Source organism: Rutidosis leptorrhynchoides, chromosome 2, assembly GCF_046630445.1.
Source record: "Rutidosis leptorrhynchoides isolate AG116_Rl617_1_P2 chromosome 2, CSIRO_AGI_Rlap_v1, whole genome shotgun sequence".
Lineage (NCBI taxonomy): Eukaryota > Viridiplantae > Streptophyta > Magnoliopsida > Asterales > Asteraceae > Rutidosis > Rutidosis leptorrhynchoides.
In genome coordinates, this window is record NC_092334.1 from 332,177,951 (window position 1) to 332,197,108 (window position 19,158).

Below are 19,158 nucleotides of genomic sequence, written 5' to 3' on the forward strand. Positions count from 1 at the left end.
ATAATACATAGAAGTTTTGTGACTATAGAAGAGCTCTATAGTCTAAATACAAACCAAAATAACCAAATTTAACAAAAGCTAGACACAACCACAAAGGATTATAACGATCCTCAACCAAATCAGAAAACCGCTTGAATTGTTTCTTCATAAAATCTTCCATTTATTTTTTAGAAGTTGAACATGAGCGGACCCCTTGAACCTCAACGACATAAGCTTTAGCCGCACTGTCGAATATATAACCTGGAATAATTTATCATCTGGTCTCAATTTATTGTTGAATAACCGAGAGTTCCTCTCCTGCCATATAAAATAAACGGTTGCTGCAAATACAAGCTTTGTAACAACCACTCTAGCAACCTTGCGATGGGCAACAGGAGATAAGCTTGCTATTACATGTTGCCAAGAGTCACCAGCAATCGGCAACGGGATGAATTCCTTAGCTTTCTTCCAAACCTGTTTTGAAAATTGACATTCAAAGAAGAGGTGAGATTGAGAATCCGAAACAAGCTTACAAAGAGGGCACACCATTGCTCTGCCCCCTCCATTAGAACTCGCGTCCCAAGAGTTAAGATGGTCTTGCGTTTTCAGCTTTTCTTTAATAAGCAACCAAACCACAAAACAATGTCTCGGGATACCAATAGGGTACCAGACCATCGAATACCAATCCACTAGATCTGCGCGGGGGCGAACTGATTCACATGCAATTCGAACAGAGTACTCATAAAGGTTACCATCATATCCTTTCCACCAAACTACATCTTTTTTATCATGTTCAAGCGTAGGAATATTCATCAGAATAGGTAATCTAGCAACCCATGAGATCGGCCACAGCCATCCTGATGAGCTATGTAACATAGAGACAGAAAATCTGTCATTAAAACCAGCTCGAGATAAATCATTACGCGATAGAATATTAATCAATGGGCCATAATCACTCCACGTGTCAAACCAAGCTGAAGTGCTTAAGCCATCGCCAACTTTATGAATGATATGTTTTCTGATCAGTTCACGAATACTCAACACTTTCCTCCAACCCCAACTTGAACCCGCCACTGCATTTATATCCCAAAAGTTCCTTGATTTTAAACGATAAGAGTGAATCCACTTTACCCATAACGATTGCTTTCTAGTGATCAAACTCCAAGCATGGTACGACATGAGAGCAATGTTCCAAACTTTTAAACTTTTAATGCCAAGCCCACCTTCATTCTTTGGCATACATACATCTTTCCATTAAACTTTAGCTTTACCACTTTTCATAGACCCTTGACACCAAAGGAACCCTCGAAGCAGTTTCTCAATCTCTTTGATAGTTTTATCTGGCAAAATAAACACAGAAGACCAATACACCTGCATTGAAGATAAAACCGAGACAATAAGCTGAACTCGACCTGCAAAAGAAAGAGCCTTGTTCTTCCAATCTTCTATTTTAGCTTTCACCCTATCAACCAAAATATTACAATCCCTCGACATAAGTCTAGAAGAGATCAATGGCACTCCTAAATACTTCACGGGAAGAGTTCCTTCTTCGAACGGAAGAAGAGACATGATTTCATTCTTACTCCTCGTCGGCACATTACAAAAAAATGCAGTGCTCTTCGTAAAACTAGGAGTCAAGCCCGAACATTTCTTGAACACATCTAAAGCTTTAGCTATAATATTAACAGAACCTTTACTAGCATGCGAGAAGATGAATAGGTCATCAGCGAAACATACACTAATAATTCTTTGCTGCTCACATCTTGGATGATACCGAAATTCCTCAGAATTACTGATATTCCGCTTCAGTAAAAGTGTTAAAGTTTCCATCACCAAAGTAAACAAGTATGGAGACAAAGGATCACCTTGTCTTAACCCTCGTTTTCCTTTAAAGAACCCATGCATATCACCATTTATATTGATAGAAAAAGAGGTAGTGGTGACACATTTCATAATCCACATAATCATTGTTTTATGGAAACCAAAATGATTAAGAATTACTTCAAGAAATTTCCAATCTACCGTGTCGTACGCCTTTTGAATATCAACTTTAAACGCGCACCGAGGAGTACCTGTGGCAAGATGGTAGTTGCGCATTATCTCCTGAGTGATTAGAATATTGTCAGATATGCGCCTACCTGGAACAAACGCTGACTGATTTTCACTCACAATTTCATCCAGGCCATCTTTAATCCTCATGGTAATTATCTTACTGATGCATTTGTAGATTACATTACAACACGAGATCGGGCGGTAGTCATTTACCTTACAAGGAGTTTGAATTTTCGGGAGAAGGGCGATTACCGTGTGATTAATTTCGGTAAGTAACTGACCATTATAAAAGAATTCTTTAACTGCTTCAGTGACCTCCGGCCCTACGATATCCCAGGCGTTTTTGAAAAATGCCGATGTATAACCATCCGGTCCCGGGGACTTTCCTTCGCTAATATCAAACATGGCATGCTTAACCTCCTGATCTGAGATCGGTGTGACCATCATGGCTGCAATATTAGGAGATAACTTATTCGTAAATAAGGAAACAGGATCTGGAATCAGCTCGCAAACGTGTTGGCTACCCAAAAATTGCTCATAATGTTGCACAAATATGTTGGCCACATCAGGCCCTTCAATAAGCTTATCGAAGCTGTCCATGACAGCTTGAATTCTACTTCTATTTCGTCTTCCCTTAACCACTTTGTGAAAGTAACTAGTGTTACTATCACCCACACGCAACCATTCCACCTTTGATTTTTGTTTTAAGAATCTTTCCTCGTCTAAACTAGCATCATTAAAGTCCTTTAGAGCTCGACTAGCATTCTCACGAGCTTGGACAGAGATGGGATTAGAGTCGAGGGCCAACTGATATGCATCTAAATCTTTACGTAACATCTTAACTCTAGCATGAATATTTCCATTTTCCCACATAAGCTTTCTAATAGGCTTCTTTAAAGCTTTTAGCTTCTTCACAACACAGTACATCTTATGACCCACTATATGCATCCTCCACCCATCAGCAACACACCTTTTAAAATTATCTTTGTGAACAATATAGTTACTAAACCGCGGGACTATGGTCAGATATTCTATAGGGCTGGAAAATAGCATAAGCATTTGTGTAGTCAGTTAAAAAATGCTCATTAACCATAACCCTATCTATCTTTTTTAGGATATCTTTTTTAGCATCCTCAAATTATAGAAATCTAAAAAGAAGTCGCGATTGTGAATTTGTGATGTAAAAAAGAAGCGAGGTTGTTTGTAATGGAACAGATGTACGTAAATGAGCATCCTCGTAATAATATTTGTTTCTTGATTATCATCCTTGTTTATAACCATGGGTAAATAACGTACAATGTCATTCATGCATCCTTATTTTCCAAGAATTAATTGTAATGGCCGATTTGATTAATATGCTTCATTTGCTTCGTTAAAATTTTAAATTGAAATGCAAACATGATTGATAACAAATTTCACGGATGAAATTTTAGATTCAACTATATATGTTTAAACAGATGGTGATAAAGGGGGATGAATTTTTGGGCTAAATAATTATAAAACTTCAGAGCCTAAAATGTAGCATGGTAAAATTACATAACTACCCATGTTCTCATTTTATATATATATATATATATATATATATATATATATATATATATATATATATATATATATATATATATAGGGTGAGGATCCATGGAGAACTAAAGGTAGTAGAGAACCAAGAGAACCAGCGAAGATCGAGTTCAATCTGCACAGACTAACCTTCAATCTGCGTGCAGATGGAGTCAATCTGCGTGCAGATTGAGTCAATCTGCTTGCAGATTGAGCTTATTTAATGTGCATTGATCGACCATATGAAATCAACATATGACATTCAATCTGTTGCAGGTTGATCTTCAATCTGTATGCAGATTGAACTCAATCTTCGTACAGATTGAACCCAATCTGCACACAGATTGAGTTCAATCTGCACAGAGATTGAGTTCATCTACAAAATTCACCTACTCAATCGAATGTGCAGATTCTTAAATCAATCGAATTAATGTTTGAAATTGATGTTACCTTGTTCCATTAGCAGCGGCTAGAAGATTTTGTGAAGGATTCAAGGTCTGAAAACAACTGAATCGTAAAAATCAAAGTTGCAGTTCATCTTCATCATTCGACACTGTTCATCATGAAATTGAGGAATTCGATGATGATTTGGAGTATAATCCTTCAAGGAAGTTGATAATCGCTGCCTTAGGATCTTGTTTCAATCGATTTTAACTTTCAATTTTATTGATTTTGATGTTTGGTAAAATCACAGTGGTTCGCTGGGTTCTCTCCATAGGAGAGTTCTTCAGGGATCCTTTCACTATATATATATATATATATATATATATATATATATATATATATATATATATATATATATAATGAGAACTTTATAAAAACGAAAAACGTTTTCGTAAAGAAAACTATTCAGCGAGAAGTACAAAAGATGAACATGATAAGGCTCGTACAACACTACATATTTTACTTGATTTAATTTGGCCTTCTTCGTGTCAATCTTCAAGCTCCGTGCCTGATTGGACCAGATATTGGAATTAATATTTCATGAAATTTAACATAATTAAACTCCCAAATCGCCTCCTTGTTTCATATCCTATCCTTAAATTTGAATTACAGTGCCCCCACTAAAAACATGCTGCATCTGGAATTCTGGATACATGCATTTTTCTTGCAAACTTTCAAACAAACGTGTAATTTGTGAATGTGTAAGACATTATTTATGTAGTTGTGCTTGACATGTCTGTTTTATTCAACTAGTTTGTTGACCAATTGATTCTATTGACAGTTTCACATTACCTTACTAGAATTTATATTCCTTATTTTGATCTATTTTCAAATTTCAATAATGTAACTTCATAATCTCAAAAACTTCAATCATCCTACACAGACATAAAATAAAATGTCTTATTACCATTTCATTTTAGTGTGCATCCATTTTGTTTTGAGTGTTAATGGGAACTTACCAGCTCCTTATTACCCAACAGAAGACATTGCGGTTAACTGTGGTTCGAGTGGGAATTCGTCTGCACTCGACGGACGAGAATGGACAGGTGACGTGGGTCCCGAATTTGGCCTTTCAAGAAAGCAAGCTGGAAACTCGATGAGCACGAGAGCGGTCCATACATCACTTTCGGGTGATCCAGTTCCATACTTAACGGCTCGAGCTTCTCATTCTCCATTTTTCTACACTTTTCAAGTCCAGCCCGGCCCGAAATTCATCCGGTTACACTTCAACCCAGCTTTTTACATTGGGTTTGAAACATCTATCGATTTCTTTACCGTACAAGCCGGCTCATATAAACTCTTACACAACTTCAGTGCTTCGTTAACTGCCCGATCACTAGGCGTTATCTCTTTCTCTAAAGAGTTTTGTGTGAGCGTCGAATATGGTCAACAACTGACCATAAATATCTCTCCGTCTTATAGTAATGCATACGCATTTGTGAATGGAATCGAAATTATTTCGATGCCATCTGGTCTCTATTACACACCTGCAGATGAGCCAGGAGCTAATGTTGTTAACCCTCAAAAGTATAAGTTTTATATTGACAACAATACGGCGCTCGAGACAGTTCATCGGTTGAACATCGGGGGAAGTTCGGTTTCACCAATCGAAGATACAGGCATGTACAGACGATGGTCAAAAGATTCGGATTACCATTTGGAGAAAAACAAAAACTTTCAGGTGTATCATGCTACAAGTATGATTAAATACACAAACATTTCAACATTTTTGGCACCTCTTAAAGTTTATCAAACATCCTGGTCCACAAGATCATCTTACATCAAGAAATCAACATCGTTTACTTGGAGATTGCCTGTTGATTTAGGATTTAGGTACCTAATGAGGCTCCATTTCTGTCAACATGAACCCGTTACGAAAAGTAAGATTAGTCATAACGAATTCGAGATCATGTTCAACGATCAGATAGTTGAGAAAAACGTTGATATCGCCAAATGGGCTGGCGGGTATGGGGTTGCAGTTTATAAAGATTATGTAGTACCGATGAGAGGCGATAAAAGGAATGGTAAAGTTGATCTTTCGATCGTTATGTATTCGAATAACGGGTTAATCGAAGGAAAGTTAAACGGGTTAGAAGTGTTTAAACTAAGCAACCCTGACGATAGTCTTGCGGGTTCAAACCCGTATATAGAACGAAAAAAGTCATCTTCTTGGATGCCAAAGTTTCCAGCTTTAGGCACTCTGAATGCAATTGCAACAAAACTTATTGTTTTAATCACTGCGTTGAACATCATTGTGTACATTCAACGATGGTTTTGGGAAGAAAAGCTCGGTAAGAAGAAGAACATGACATCATCGTCACAATCACAATCATCATCGGATGATTCTTGTCGTTGTTTCTCAATTTCCGAAATTCTTGCAGCAACCCGCAATTTCGATAAGTCAATGGTGATAGGTATGGGAGGATTTGCGAAGGTGTATAAAGGTGTGATTGATGATGGTAAAAGAACGGTTGCCATAAAACGAATGAGTTCAAGATCACACGAAGGAGCTCTTGAGTTTTGGATGGAGATTCAAATGATTTGGAGGCTTCGACATAATCATCTCGTTTCTCTAATCGGTTATTGCGATGATGGAACCGAAATGATCCTTGTTTACGAGTACATGCCAAATGGGACGCTCGCCGAGCATCTTTTTAGGCTCGGTGGGACCGATAGTAGAAACTTCCCACCACTCTCGTGGGACCAACGGGTCAAGATTTGCATCGGTGCAGCCCGTGGGCTAGACTACTTACATACGGGAACTAATCACGGAGTCATTCATCGGGACGTCAAAACGTCTAACATTTTAGTGGATGAGAATTTTGTCGGTAAGATTTCGGATTTTGGACTGTCGAAAGTGGAGAACACGACACAAATGTTAGTGAAATCTTATGTTAGTACAAACATAAAAGGCACGGTTGGATATTTGGATCCGGACTACTTTTTGTCACGTAAACTTTCGAGAAAATCCGATGTGTATGCATTCGGTGTGGTGTTGTTTGAAGTTTTATGTGGACGGCCCGCAGTTGATCCTGGGCTTGAGGAAGAACAACGTAGTCTTGCGATATGGGCAAGACAGAGTATTCGAGAGGGCAAACTTGATCAAATTATCGATCCATGTTTACAAGGTGAAATCTCTCGTCGTTGTTTGAATGTATTTACGGAATTAGCGGAAAAATGTTTGGAGAATCTACCGAAAAGAAGACCTAGCATGGCAAGCGTAATCTCGGGCCTTGAATTTGCACTTGAGCTGCAAGAAAAAGGAGACTGGGTACTACCTGAAGAATCTACAATGTCTTATTCACAAAGATCAGATCAACAATTTTTAACGTCTCCGAAAGAGACAACGAATTCGAGTAAAAAGAGTCTGAAGCCGAAAAGATTGAAAAGTTGGAGATGGGATTTGCTTTGGAATGGCGTAAAAAGCACAAAAACGGACTCATTCGTTTCGATAAGTAGTTCAAAAACGTACGAAGACTATTGTCGAAAGTTTCTTCTTTCAGAGATTCAAGCAGCCACAAACGATTTCGATGAGAATCTGATAGTGGGAACTGGTGATTTCAGCATTGTGTACAAAGGTTACATCGATTCGGGGAATAAAGTTGTGATCATGAAGCGATTTAAGAAGTTTATGATCGAGAATTGGTCGAAAAAAACAGACTTTTCGTCTGATTTTTGTAAAGAGATTGAGATGTTGTCTCAGCTCCGAAACCCTAATTTAGTTTCGTTAATAGGGTACTGCTACCAAAAAACCGAGATCATTCTTGTTTACGAACACATGGTAAACGGTAGTTTACGTAGTCATCTTTACGACAGCCAAAATGCTAACCCGATGACTTGGAATCAAAGGCTGCAAATATGCATCGACGCAGCACAAGGTTTGGAGTATCTTCAAACGGGTTGCGGGTCAAGTATCCTTCACCGAGACGTCAACCCGGGAAACATTCTTTTGGACGAGAAATGGGTCGCAAAAGTTTCCGATTACGGGCTCTCGAAGGTTGGCCCGTTATATGCGGTTTCGGATAATCTGACCGCGGTTCTCGGGAACTGTTTAGGTTACTTGGATCCCGAATGTATGTTTGCAAACGGGACCAACCCGACAGACAAATCTGACGTCTACTCGTTCGGTCTAGTGTTGCTTGAAGTACTATGTGGTCGAAAACTCGAAGATCACACGCTTAAAAGAGATCAAGTGTTTTTACGAAGTTGGGTAAAGAGCAACGTTACGAGAGGGACATTACAAAAGGTAATTGATCCAACGTTAAAGGGGAAAATAGTAACCGAAAGCTTGAAAGGGTTCATCAAGATAGCTCAACAATGTTTGGCTGACAAAAGCACCGAACGACCATCCATGGGCGACGTCATTAAAAGCCTTAAACTTGCAGCACAATATCAAGAATCAGCAAAATCAAATTATAGTAATTCAGTTTCCAAAAAGATGTAAACTTTAATCGGATTAACTTATAAAGGATGAATCTTTAATCATTAAATTGTATATTGTACAAACCCCCTTTGACACGATCGTTGTATATGGTGTGTGTGTGTGTGTGTGTAAAGCAAGAGATTACATTGAGCCCTCGGATAAAGTTATGATAATAAGATACATTTGATGGATCTTACAGTTGTACTCGGGTTAACTCTTGCAATCGAAGTTACGAATTAGCGTTTACGGGAACTTGTAACTGTCTCCTTACGAGTGCTGTGTAAATTCCGTTCATGTTAAGAAGCTCTTCGTGGGTCCCACTTTCAGCAATCTGTCCATCAGATATCACAGCTACAGTGTCTGCACTCTTTACGGTTGATAACCTGTGTGCGATCACAAGAACTGTTCTTCCTCGCATTAAAGAGTCCATTGCATCCTATTCATACAAAAACACAGATACCCAAATTAATTCACGTCTCGAGAAATGCGTGAAACAGTGTATGTGTTTGTGTGTGTGTGTGTGTGTGTGTGAGAGAGAGAGAGAGAGAGAGAGTGTGTGCTTTTTGGGTTGATTTAGGGGCACCTGAACAAGATATTCGCTTTCAGCATCTAAAGCACTAGTGGCTTCATCCAACAACAAAACTTTAGGGTTCATTAAGAGTGCTCTAGCAATAGCTATTCGTTGTTTTTGGCCTCCCGATAATCTCAGTCCACGTTCTCCTACTACCGTTTGATACTTTTCGGGAAATGATGACACAAAATCGTGAGCGTTCGCCATTTTCTGTCGTACCGAGTTCGAATACTAAGCTTAAGAACAGATAAAATGGAATAGGGGTGTTCTATATTTGGTTTAAAACCGATTGACCCGAAAACCGGAAAAAAAAAACCGAATTTGAATTCGGTTTTCTCTTCGGTTTCAAATTTGAATTTGGTTTTCGGATTGGTTTTCGGTTTATTTCAAATTCGATTGAACCAAAAACCGAATTCAACTAATAATATAAAAAGTTGTAAGTTTTTCCCTGTACGGGTTACCCGGGAAGGGCGAGTAATCTGACCCCGAATTCAACTAATAATATATTATATTATTAATATTAATATATCGGATTTTAAAATCAAAAGTCAAATTTATAATCAATTTGTTGTGATTATTTTGGTTAAATTATAATTTTTTCAAATTCGGATTCGGTTTTCGGTTCAGTTTCGGTTTTGAAATTTAAACTCGATTTCGGTTTTGGTTTTCGGTTTTGGCTACAAAATCTTTAAAACTGAAGAAACCGAAAATCAAACCAATGAACAACCCTAAAATGGAAGAGGGCGGAAAAGAAAACATACAGCAACATTTTCGATATCCGAAGTGCTGGCTTTGCCATCAAAACCATAAGAAATATTATCTTCTATTGAACAGTTGAACAAAACGGGCTCCTGGCTCACGATACTAATCTATATAAACGGAAAAATCGAAGTTCAAATCACTCTTGAAGATAAGAATCTACATTAATGTATGAAATATTTGAAGGGTACGTTACCTTTTTGTGAAGAAACTCGTGTGATATTTCTGGTAACGGAACCCCATTCAGCAAAACCTTTCCGTTCACCGGATCATAAAATCTTTCGATCAAATTAGCTATGGTGGTCTGTGCAAAAACACATCAGTCATCAAAATTTAATGGCTTAAAGAATAAACGAGACAAAAGTAACGATTTCTGCATTACCTTTCCACCACCACTTGGTCCAACCAGTGCCACTTTTGAACCGGGTCTCAGTTTCAACGTTATCCCCTAGAACACGACAACAATTTATTTCATTAGGTCAACAATCGGATATCAACTGTGTTGACTTTGACCGAGAATATGACATGAAATTTTATGAATTTGTTTACCTTAAGTACCATATGATTAGGGCGAGACGGGTAAGCAAACCAAACATCATCTAGTTCAACATCGCCATCTGGATTACTGAAATTTAAAAAAGTTATTGAAAACAGTGAGAAACCAATCATATGATAAGTTTGCAAAAATCTCAACTTGAGGAGTACCGGGGTGGTTGACCAAGTTTGACTTTGACCAATTTTTGACTGATTTTGACCGAATTTCTGAGTAATCACTAGTTTGGACTGATTTTCCGAGTAATCACTAGCTTTGGCCAAGTTTGACCGAGATTTAACCGAATTGACACAGTTTGACCGAGTACTCGTCGAGTAATTTAATACAAGAAATAGAAAAAGAGAAGACCAACCCCAGGGGGCATTTGTCCCCAGCTTTAGTCATGCTCGATACGCGGTCTAGAAGCTGAAAAACTCTCCTACTTGCACCGGCAGCTTTCATAGCGGTTGTATATAAACCCGATAACGAAGATATCGAAGATCCAACTGCAAATCACATGCTCAATTAATGTATCATTAGAAATTAAAAAAAAAAAAAAAAGAATAAAGAAAATTCAACTTGGAAGTTATAATATTAAAACTACCAACCCGTGAGACTGTAGAGAATGAAAGATGTTAGAGAGCCAGCTGTCATTGAGCCGGTTATAGTCAAGTAAGCTCCGTAAATTACGACGGTGATTACTGATAACGTTGATGCACCACTCATACCACCCGAAAAGATACCCGTAAGTTTCTGTCATGTAAATATAAATATAAATTTTTTTAAAATTAGGACTTTGATTAAAGTACAAAACTAAAAGATGGAATATGGTTAAATAAGACTCACTGCTTGACGGAGCCCGAGATTTAACGTCTCGTCAACTTTTTCAGAGTAGTTCGAAATCGCATATGATTCTTGTGCAAACGATCTCACTGTTCTAATGGCCCCAAAAGATTCCTGCATATAAATATTCATTGAGTGGGACGTAGTTAACTGTAATGCGGGTCAAGTGGGTTGAACAAGTCAAATGTGGTGAAAGTAGCCCAAAAGTAATTTAAAATCTATACAACCTCCCAAATCATAAATTTATATAGTTACTGTAATACATTGTTTTTTATAATCGTTATAACACGTTAAATGACTATGAAAAATTACCAGAAAGTGAGAACTACATGCTTGCCGGACAACGTAACCTGGTTTATTCTGAGCCATACTATAAAAATTTATCGTTTTGTACCGTTACCCAACCCGCCCATATTAAAATTTCTAGACTTAACAAAAAAAAAAAAAAAAGAGAGGTTGATTAAAAAGACACTAACCTCTGCAATTGATGCAGCAACTGCAGCTGCAGCTTGTGTTGCATGGGATAGTTCTCGAAGATACCTTCCGAAATAGCGCACTGCTACAGATATTATTGGCACAACAACCAAAGCCAGCACTACATAAAACATGAACCAAAAACGAAATATATAATCGTTAAATTAAATTACTTTACATCATTATATAAATCATAATGCAAATGAAACTTACGTGTTAGCTTCCAAGAAGATGAAAACATAAAGCCGAGACCAATAAAAGCAGTCGTCACGTTTCGTAGTGCCTCAGATAGATTAGTGGTTGCAGCATTCTTTATTATTTGTGTGTCTTCAGATAATCTACTCAGTAATTCCCCTGTTCGAGTGACATCATAAAAAGCTATTTCCTGCACAAACAGGTGCAAAATGGGCGGGTTGGTAACGGGTAATATTGATCAACCTTTTTTTTTAAGCAACATTAAGATAATACTATATTCACACACACACAACAACCATGAAGTAACTTACCTGCTGCATAAGGTGGCCGAACAAATCCTTTCTCAAACGAGCAACAACACGTTCACTAGCGGACGAAAATAACCATGCCCTGAGTGCTGTTGACAATGAACTATCACCAAAAGGTTATATAAACAATCATAAAATCAAGGTTGCAAAAAATTGCTACTCTGGGAGTACTCGGTCGGGACTTTTTAGGGAATACACGGATGTTGACCAAGTTTAACTTTGAAAGATTTTGACCTAGTTTTGACCAATTGTTGACTATTTACCGAGTATTGACCGAGTTTTGACCGATTTTCAAACAAGATTGACCGTGTTTGACCGAGTTTGACCGAATGATATGCATAACAGTTTTTACATAAGAAGAAACATACCCAACGACCACCACCAACACGATGGCTAATATGGTGTCCTTGACGGCATTCAAAGCATCACTTTGGTCTTCGGGAGTCTTTATATCTCTTGAAACAATGTCGATAATTTTCCCACCGAACGATGGCTGGTAACGAAAACTATAATCTATTAATATCAAGTTCTATAAGCTATATAATTCAATAATACTAAATATACAGTTTTCGAAAAATGAATCTGCTAAATGAGAAAATGCGTACAATGAGGAGGCTGGAGGTGGAAGCGATCAATAACGCGATGGTGGCAACAATGAGGGTCCCTGCATCAGGCTTTGCCTGTAATGTATGAACAAGAACAGTTACTAAATCTTACAAAACGATTTATTAACGTGGGCACGTATAGATATAATACTCATCGTTTTCACGGAATTACTCGGCGAGTACTTGGTTTTTGCAATTCAGGGAGTACTCGGAAAACACTTGGTCAAACTCGGTCAAAACTCAGGATTACTCGGAAAATCGTCCAAAACTCGGAATTAGTGGGAAAATTAGTCAAAACTCAGTCAAAATCGGTCAAAGTCAAAATTGGTCAACATCCGAGTACTTCCCCAGTTTCCGATTACTCCTTAAAAAGTCCCAACCGAGTATTCCCTGAGTAGGAGTTTTTGCAACCTTGCTCGTTTTACAAAATTATTTACTTACCAGAAGTATAACCCTTGTAAATCCAACATTTGCAGCCTAGATAAGAAAATTAATATCATTTTTCGTTAGATATTGATTGGCAAAAGAAACAAAACATAATATTATAACAATTGTTACCTGTACAGCATCTCCATACTCGAGATCATTTGCTGGACCATTTGACGGCCCGATATCGTTATCCTTTCGTTTTACCTACAATCATAAATATGATACACTAACTTCACAGACACATACTAACAAATTTTCCCAAACTGAAATCTAGCTGTAAGAAAAAATGTTCATTCAAGAACAAACTAAAAAAATGTTCATTCAAGAACAAACTGCTGATCATATACAAATATTAGCAGAATGCAACTCAAAAGGTACTTGAAATACATTGTGTTATCTTTTTAACACCGTTATTAAAAATCCTACATTTGCAGCTTCATTGAACTTATACTTATATTAGTTTACTACTTCAATTCTGTAAAACAAAAACCAATAACTGAGATTCCACTTAGAAATTTCTACAATTCAACATGAACCCAACTCAAAAAATAGACGGAATTTAAGTACAACTTAACAACACACATGATTTTTTTTTAAGAAATTAGGGTTAGAGCAAGAAATGCAAAGATGAAGAATGAATAAAGAAAGATTAAAGCTTACATCTTTTTTAATTAAGGGAACTCTGTCAGCTCCAGAAGACATAATTGATCTGCTTGTCCAATCCAAATACTTGTTCTTTCCCATCTCACAAGATTTCAATAAACCCTAATTACATATACATACACTTGGTTTAAAATGTTATAATCAAGAAAAATAATTTTATTAGTTTGGTTGATGAAAAACACATTGATAAAAATGAAACCCAAAGTGGAATGTTTTTTTCCTGGGAGTCTTGACTTGTACCGAGTAAAAAAATATTGTAGCATCTAATAATTGAAAAGTAGTTACATTGGAAATAACATTAGATTGTCTTTTTCACCTTTTTTTTTTAATGTGAAGAGGGCCTTATATAAATCTAAAAGACATCATTAGAAAACTGTATTTTGAACAATGAATTCTCTGAGTTTTCTTTTGGGATGAGATGAGAGTAAAGCAATTAAAAATTAAATAGAGCAGCCTCTTTCAGTTTTTTAGAAAGTAAATAAGGGGACTGAAGAAATACAAAACAATTGATAAATTAAGGCTGTTTAGTTCACGGAATATTAAGGAAATTATTAAGGAAGTTTGATGGAATTGAAATTAAATTCTTTAGATCATTCCGTTAAGTTAGTTGACATATTTTTAAAAGAATTTAACTTCTTGAAATCTAGATATTCTTTCGTATGTGGAATGTTCACTCCTTCTAGATGTGATGTAAATTCCTTCTAACATTGAATTTATGAAAATTCAAAATATTCACATGTATTTACGTTTATATTTTACGTACATGTCAACTCGCTTTTCGTCGTGCGTTCTCGAAGAGCATTTCGTAGTGCGTTTTTTAAGCGCGTCTTCGTCGCGTTTTTTCAACCCGCGTTTTCAGTCGCACGTTTTCGCCACACGTTTTTGACATGCGTGTTCGACGCACGTTTTCGTTGAGCATTTTCGTCGCGCATTTTCTATTTGCTAATCTTTAAACACTATAATTGGAAACGCGAGTCTGAAAATGAAAACGAAAATTGAAAATGTAAAATTTTATGTATAACTTTTTAGTTATTTTATAAAATTCAATTCAATTCAATTTCATTCCAAGTCAATAAAAACACATCTTCACATTCCATGAAATTTATCAAATCTAATTCCTTCAGATTCCAATTCTCTTTGACATATTCCATTCCTTTCAAAAAACATTCTTGCAACCAAACATGACCTAAAGCTCTGTTCCAGAGTAAAAAAAAAAAAAAATTAGAAACTAAAAGAAATTCGGTGAAAAAATGTAAAGGAAGGAAGGAAGCGAGATTCTTTCGATTTGAAAGGAACTGAACTTCTCAAGAAAAAAGTTAGACAAAACTTTCACTAGACTAAAATTTTTACTTCTTTCCTTTTTTTTCTCCTTAACAGAACCCAAGAACACCAAAAAAAAAGATTTTTTTTCTTTCTGATTCATCTATTTTCTTTCTGATTCATCTATTTGTCGCGCGGGCTTAGTGTGTCAAGTATTATGTAATTTGTTTTTTTCAATATTGTAGTCCGATTGTTCTAATTACCTATTGGTATAAAGTCGAATATGATTAACAAAAATAGTATTTGGAAAAAAATAATTTATAAACATAGTATAATAGGCATTCCAAATACCGGTTCGCCACTTGTCACCCCAAACCAGCATTTGAAATGCCGACTCGCACACTCGGCTATACTTTTTCAGTTGCCACTGGATATGCCACTGGATAACCGGCGTTCATAATGGCAGCTTCCTCACAAAAGGTTGTCCGACCGTTCCCTTTAATAGCACTGATCATAGTGATCCATATTCGAAATACGAACCAATAAAAAAAGGCAACGTTGCAGGCCGGCGTTCCTAATGCCGGTTTGCTACAAAACATAAACCAGCCTTCTGAAGCTCGGTTAAACACATTATCAAACCAATTTCAACTTAAATTTCCTTCCGAATTTTCAAAAATCAATGGATTTCGTTAACGCTATATCGGTCTCGGTCAACGATTCGCTTTTTTGACAATCACAACAGTCTCATAGTCATAGGACCTGTTGGATTTTTACAGGTGAGATTACGGGTGAACAAAATAGACCAGGAAGATGTGATCAGGGTTTTTGGGATCATATCAAAAGTCTTCGAAACGAAGATATAGATTTACGGGTCCACCATTACATTCAAGCAACGATTTTAGGTTTAGTTTTTAAAATCGGGTACCATAAAGTAGATCACGCACTTATTTCAGCTTTTGCTGAAAGGTGGTGCCTGGAGACGCATACATTCCACTTACCGACTACTAAAAAACGCAGAACTTACAATTATGTATATTATTATTTTTATCAAATCAATATATTATATATTAATTGTATGTTATTATTATTATTATTATTATTGTTATTAAATTCCGTATATTATTTATTAATTGTATATTATATATTAATTAATTCGGTATATATATTTATATTAATATTAATTTGTAAATTTGGGTAGAAGAAGCAACTAAAATGTTGCATGATGTCCATATGAGTGATCTGAAATGGGTTCCTCTAGTTGTACACTATTTAGGGATCCATATTGGTGAGGCGGATTTAAAAAACTGGAAAAATAAAAGTATACACTTTAATCACTGAGTTGTATCAGCCCATTAAAGACAATGTCGAGTCTCACCAACAACCGGCTAGAGTATACATGTTTGTTCTAATTGGTGGCGTTCTATTTCTTGACACTAATTCCACCAATATCCCGTTGAGCTTTATGTATAACCTCCTCTACTTTAGTCTCGAGGGCCGTTTGAGTTGGGGTAGTGCAGTTTTCGCACAAGTTTATAGAAATTTGTCTCGTGCCGATGAGAATAAGGACAACAAGGTAAAAAATGGTGCGATGCTTTTTGTACAACATTGACAGTATGCAAGAATTTCAACCCTTGTGCCAACTCTCCGTAGAGATATAGACTTTCAATCGGATGCTCGGCTTACTACACCGTATGGTGCGAGGTATATTATTTTTACTCTATAAATTAGGTATTTGTAATTATATATTTCTTATAATATATATTTATTTATACAATTTAATTCGTATGTAGGTGGTGTGGACCACAGAACAAAGATACGCCCGCATATGTATTAGTAACGTGCCGCGCAACATTTACGTCATTACATGACGACGGGGTATATATATGTGTGTGTGTGTGTGTGTGTGTGCATATTGTAACGCGTTGTCTTCATTTCACTTTGTAGCATGTGGCGCGCGGATTTTTGCGCGGCGCGCAATAGTAGCTAGCATTCGTTATTTTAATGATTTAAAGAGGGTACCTTGGTCTTTTCACCTGTGGACGGGTTTTATACCCCAAAACTGATCTAGATCCCATTTTTCACCAATCAAACTCTAGAGAGAGAGATAAGGGTTTCTAGAGAGAGAAAGCTTTAATGGAAGATGAAGATGGTGATGTCTACCCAAATTGAAGTTCATTTTAGTGTGTCTAGCCTCTAGGCTTCTTATTGATGCTTGAGGTAAACCCTAATCCGAATTGTGTTGTTTAATTTCCATTTTAGTTAGGGTTTGAGTTAGTGTTGGGTTATAAACCCCATTTCTTATGAAATTGGGGGTTTCGTTGTATGTATTGTGCAAGTAAACCCGATTATTGTGGGTTTAGGGTTAAATTACGAATTTGAAAATATTTTTCATGGTTTAGGTGTTAATCACTAGGTTGTAAGTGTTAGTGATTTAGATGTTCTTAAGAATATGTTTGTTGGTCAAAATGGGTGTTGACCTTGATTTGGTGTCAAACTAGAGTTTGAGGATAGTGTTGGTGTAATAAGTACTTAAGTACTTGGTTTATGTTATTAATTAGTGGATTAAGGCCTAATCACTAGCCATTAGTGATTTTGGGTTGAATTTGACATAAGTCAAAGGAGGTCAAGTGTAATATTGGTCAATATTGCAAGTGTTGTAGTTTTGGTGTAAATGACGGTTTGAAATGATCACTACCTAAGTAGTAATGTAGTGTCGGGACCCAGGTTGGTCTAATTGGTGTAAAGTATAATTTGGGTTAAATTGTACTTTGTAGAGTGGATTTGAATTACCACCCGAAGTGGTAATTGGTTTGTGTCCATTAGGTGTTAAATGGTCTGGTTTTGGCGAGCAATGTGTGATCCCTCGGCTAAGGGATGATTGTGTCGGATTCTCTTTTAGCGAATGTATATTTACGTGTATATTGTGCTTATGTGTGATATAGGTGGTTGCTTGCTTGGATATGAGGACGAAGATCATGTTATGCATGACTTGTGCGGGCATTCCAAGGTGAATGGAATGATTATATATATATATATATATATATATATATATATATATATATATATATATATATATATATATATATATATGTGTGTGTGTGTGTGTGTGTGTGTGTGTGTGTGTGTGTGTGTGTGCATATAGTTTGTTTACTTGCGGGTTGCGTGGTTAGTGTTACCCGAGCGTGAGGGTTCACTAGTTTATTTGTTTGCGGGCTCGTGATTAGTGTATTTCGAGCGTGAGGATTCACTATAGTGTTATCCATTCATGTGGATTCACTACTCTTTTGTGCAATGGAGACCACATGTGCGTGAAGGGTGGTTCAGTAAGTGTGATCGTCCACCTATGGGGGTTAGTGTAAACTAACGGTCATTGTGCAAGTACCAACGGTCATTGTGCGAGTGCCGTTCCCTTGTGTGTGTGTGTGTGTGTTATGGTTAACCATGGTTATGTGTTAATAGTATTAGCATATTATATTTTATTGGTTATATGCTATTGGTTATGCTAGGTTGCGGTGTATTGGACACTTTTAGCCTTATACTTTGTGATGGTATGCTAAATAAATTGCTAGCGTGTAAGTAGTATTGTGTAAGTGTTTGCAAGTAAGTAGATTATATATGTATATGTATAATTATTGCATTTACTAAGCGTAAGCTTATCCCTCGTTGTTGTTACCTTTTCATAGGTACCATTTGTTAAGGAGAAGACTACTAGTTGCTAGACTAGTTGCTTTTGGGTTGCTTGAGCTTGATGGGGTAGCTTTTGGATATTCGGACGTAGATTGGGGACTTGGTAAATCCCCGAAATTATGCTCTAGGTATCGGGTTGGGTTATAAAGTCCTAACTCGTCTAAATGTATATTTGGGTCGAATATACACTGTTTGGTTGTATGGGTTGTCGGAACCGTTTTGTAAATTTATATACATTTGCTGTACGTTGACTTTGTACGTCGTTAAACTAGTATTGGTTTAATGAAATTTTCTTTGTTGGAAAATTTGGCGGTTGCCTTAAAATGTTGTTGATCCTGTTTTGTGTTATAAGGCGCGCCGCGCGGACATTTGCTCGC

General features: G+C 36.8%; 2 protein-coding genes across 5 annotated transcripts; one reads left to right on the top strand and one right to left on the bottom strand.

Annotated features, from left to right (window-relative positions):
- Nucleotides 1-4,927: 4,927 nt before the first annotated feature.
- On the top strand, nt 4,928-8,476 carry LOC139888830 (receptor-like protein kinase FERONIA). Its single transcript, XM_071871816.1, has one exon. It carries the CDS (start codon nt 4,928-4,930, stop codon nt 8,474-8,476), a length of 3,549 nt encoding a protein of 1,182 aa, XP_071727917.1.
- Nucleotides 8,470-14,287, bottom strand: LOC139891887 (ABC transporter B family member 27-like). 4 transcript variants are annotated; one of them, XM_071874906.1, is made up of 18 exons: nt 14,153-14,287; nt 13,832-13,937; nt 13,301-13,375; nt 13,184-13,219; nt 12,743-12,817; nt 12,506-12,630; nt 12,141-12,240; nt 11,848-12,019; nt 11,637-11,755; nt 11,164-11,274; nt 10,926-11,070; nt 10,691-10,823; nt 10,335-10,410; nt 10,168-10,233; nt 9,982-10,089; nt 9,788-9,895; nt 9,039-9,236; nt 8,470-8,891 (listed from the first exon to the last, which is right to left on the bottom strand). In XM_071874906.1, the coding sequence occupies exons 2-18, from the start codon at nt 13,913-13,915 to the stop codon at nt 8,685-8,687; spliced, it is 1,938 nt and encodes a 645-aa protein (XP_071731007.1). In that variant the 5' UTR covers nt 13,916-13,937; nt 14,153-14,287; the 3' UTR covers nt 8,470-8,684. The 4 variants fall into 4 exon arrangements, with proteins under 4 accessions (XP_071731007.1, XP_071731008.1, XP_071731009.1 ...); XM_071874907.1 differs by lacking the exon at nt 14,153-14,287 and adding an exon at nt 14,017-14,055 and having other exon boundaries at nt 13,832-13,936; XM_071874908.1 differs by lacking the exon at nt 14,153-14,287 and having other exon boundaries at nt 9,039-9,191; nt 13,832-14,081.
- Nucleotides 14,288-19,158: the final 4,871 nt, after the last annotated feature.

Excerpts from the sequence above, each read along its gene's own strand:
- LOC139888830 (XM_071871816.1), top strand. The coding sequence starts at position 4,928 with ATGTCTTATTACCATTTCATTTTAGTGTGCATCCATTTTGTTTTGAGT.
- LOC139891887 (XM_071874906.1), bottom strand. The coding sequence starts at position 13,915 with ATGGGAAAGAACAAGTATTTGGATTGGACAAGCAGATCAATTATGTCT. Across the intron at positions 11,275-11,636 it reads TTGCTGCATCAATTGCAGAG|GAATCTTTTGGGGCCATTAG; the intron begins GTTAGTGTCTTT and ends ATTTATATGCAG. Across the intron at positions 10,824-10,925 it reads CATTCTCTACAGTCTCACGG|TTGGATCTTCGATATCTTCG; the intron begins GTTGGTAGTTTT and ends TGTGATTTGCAG.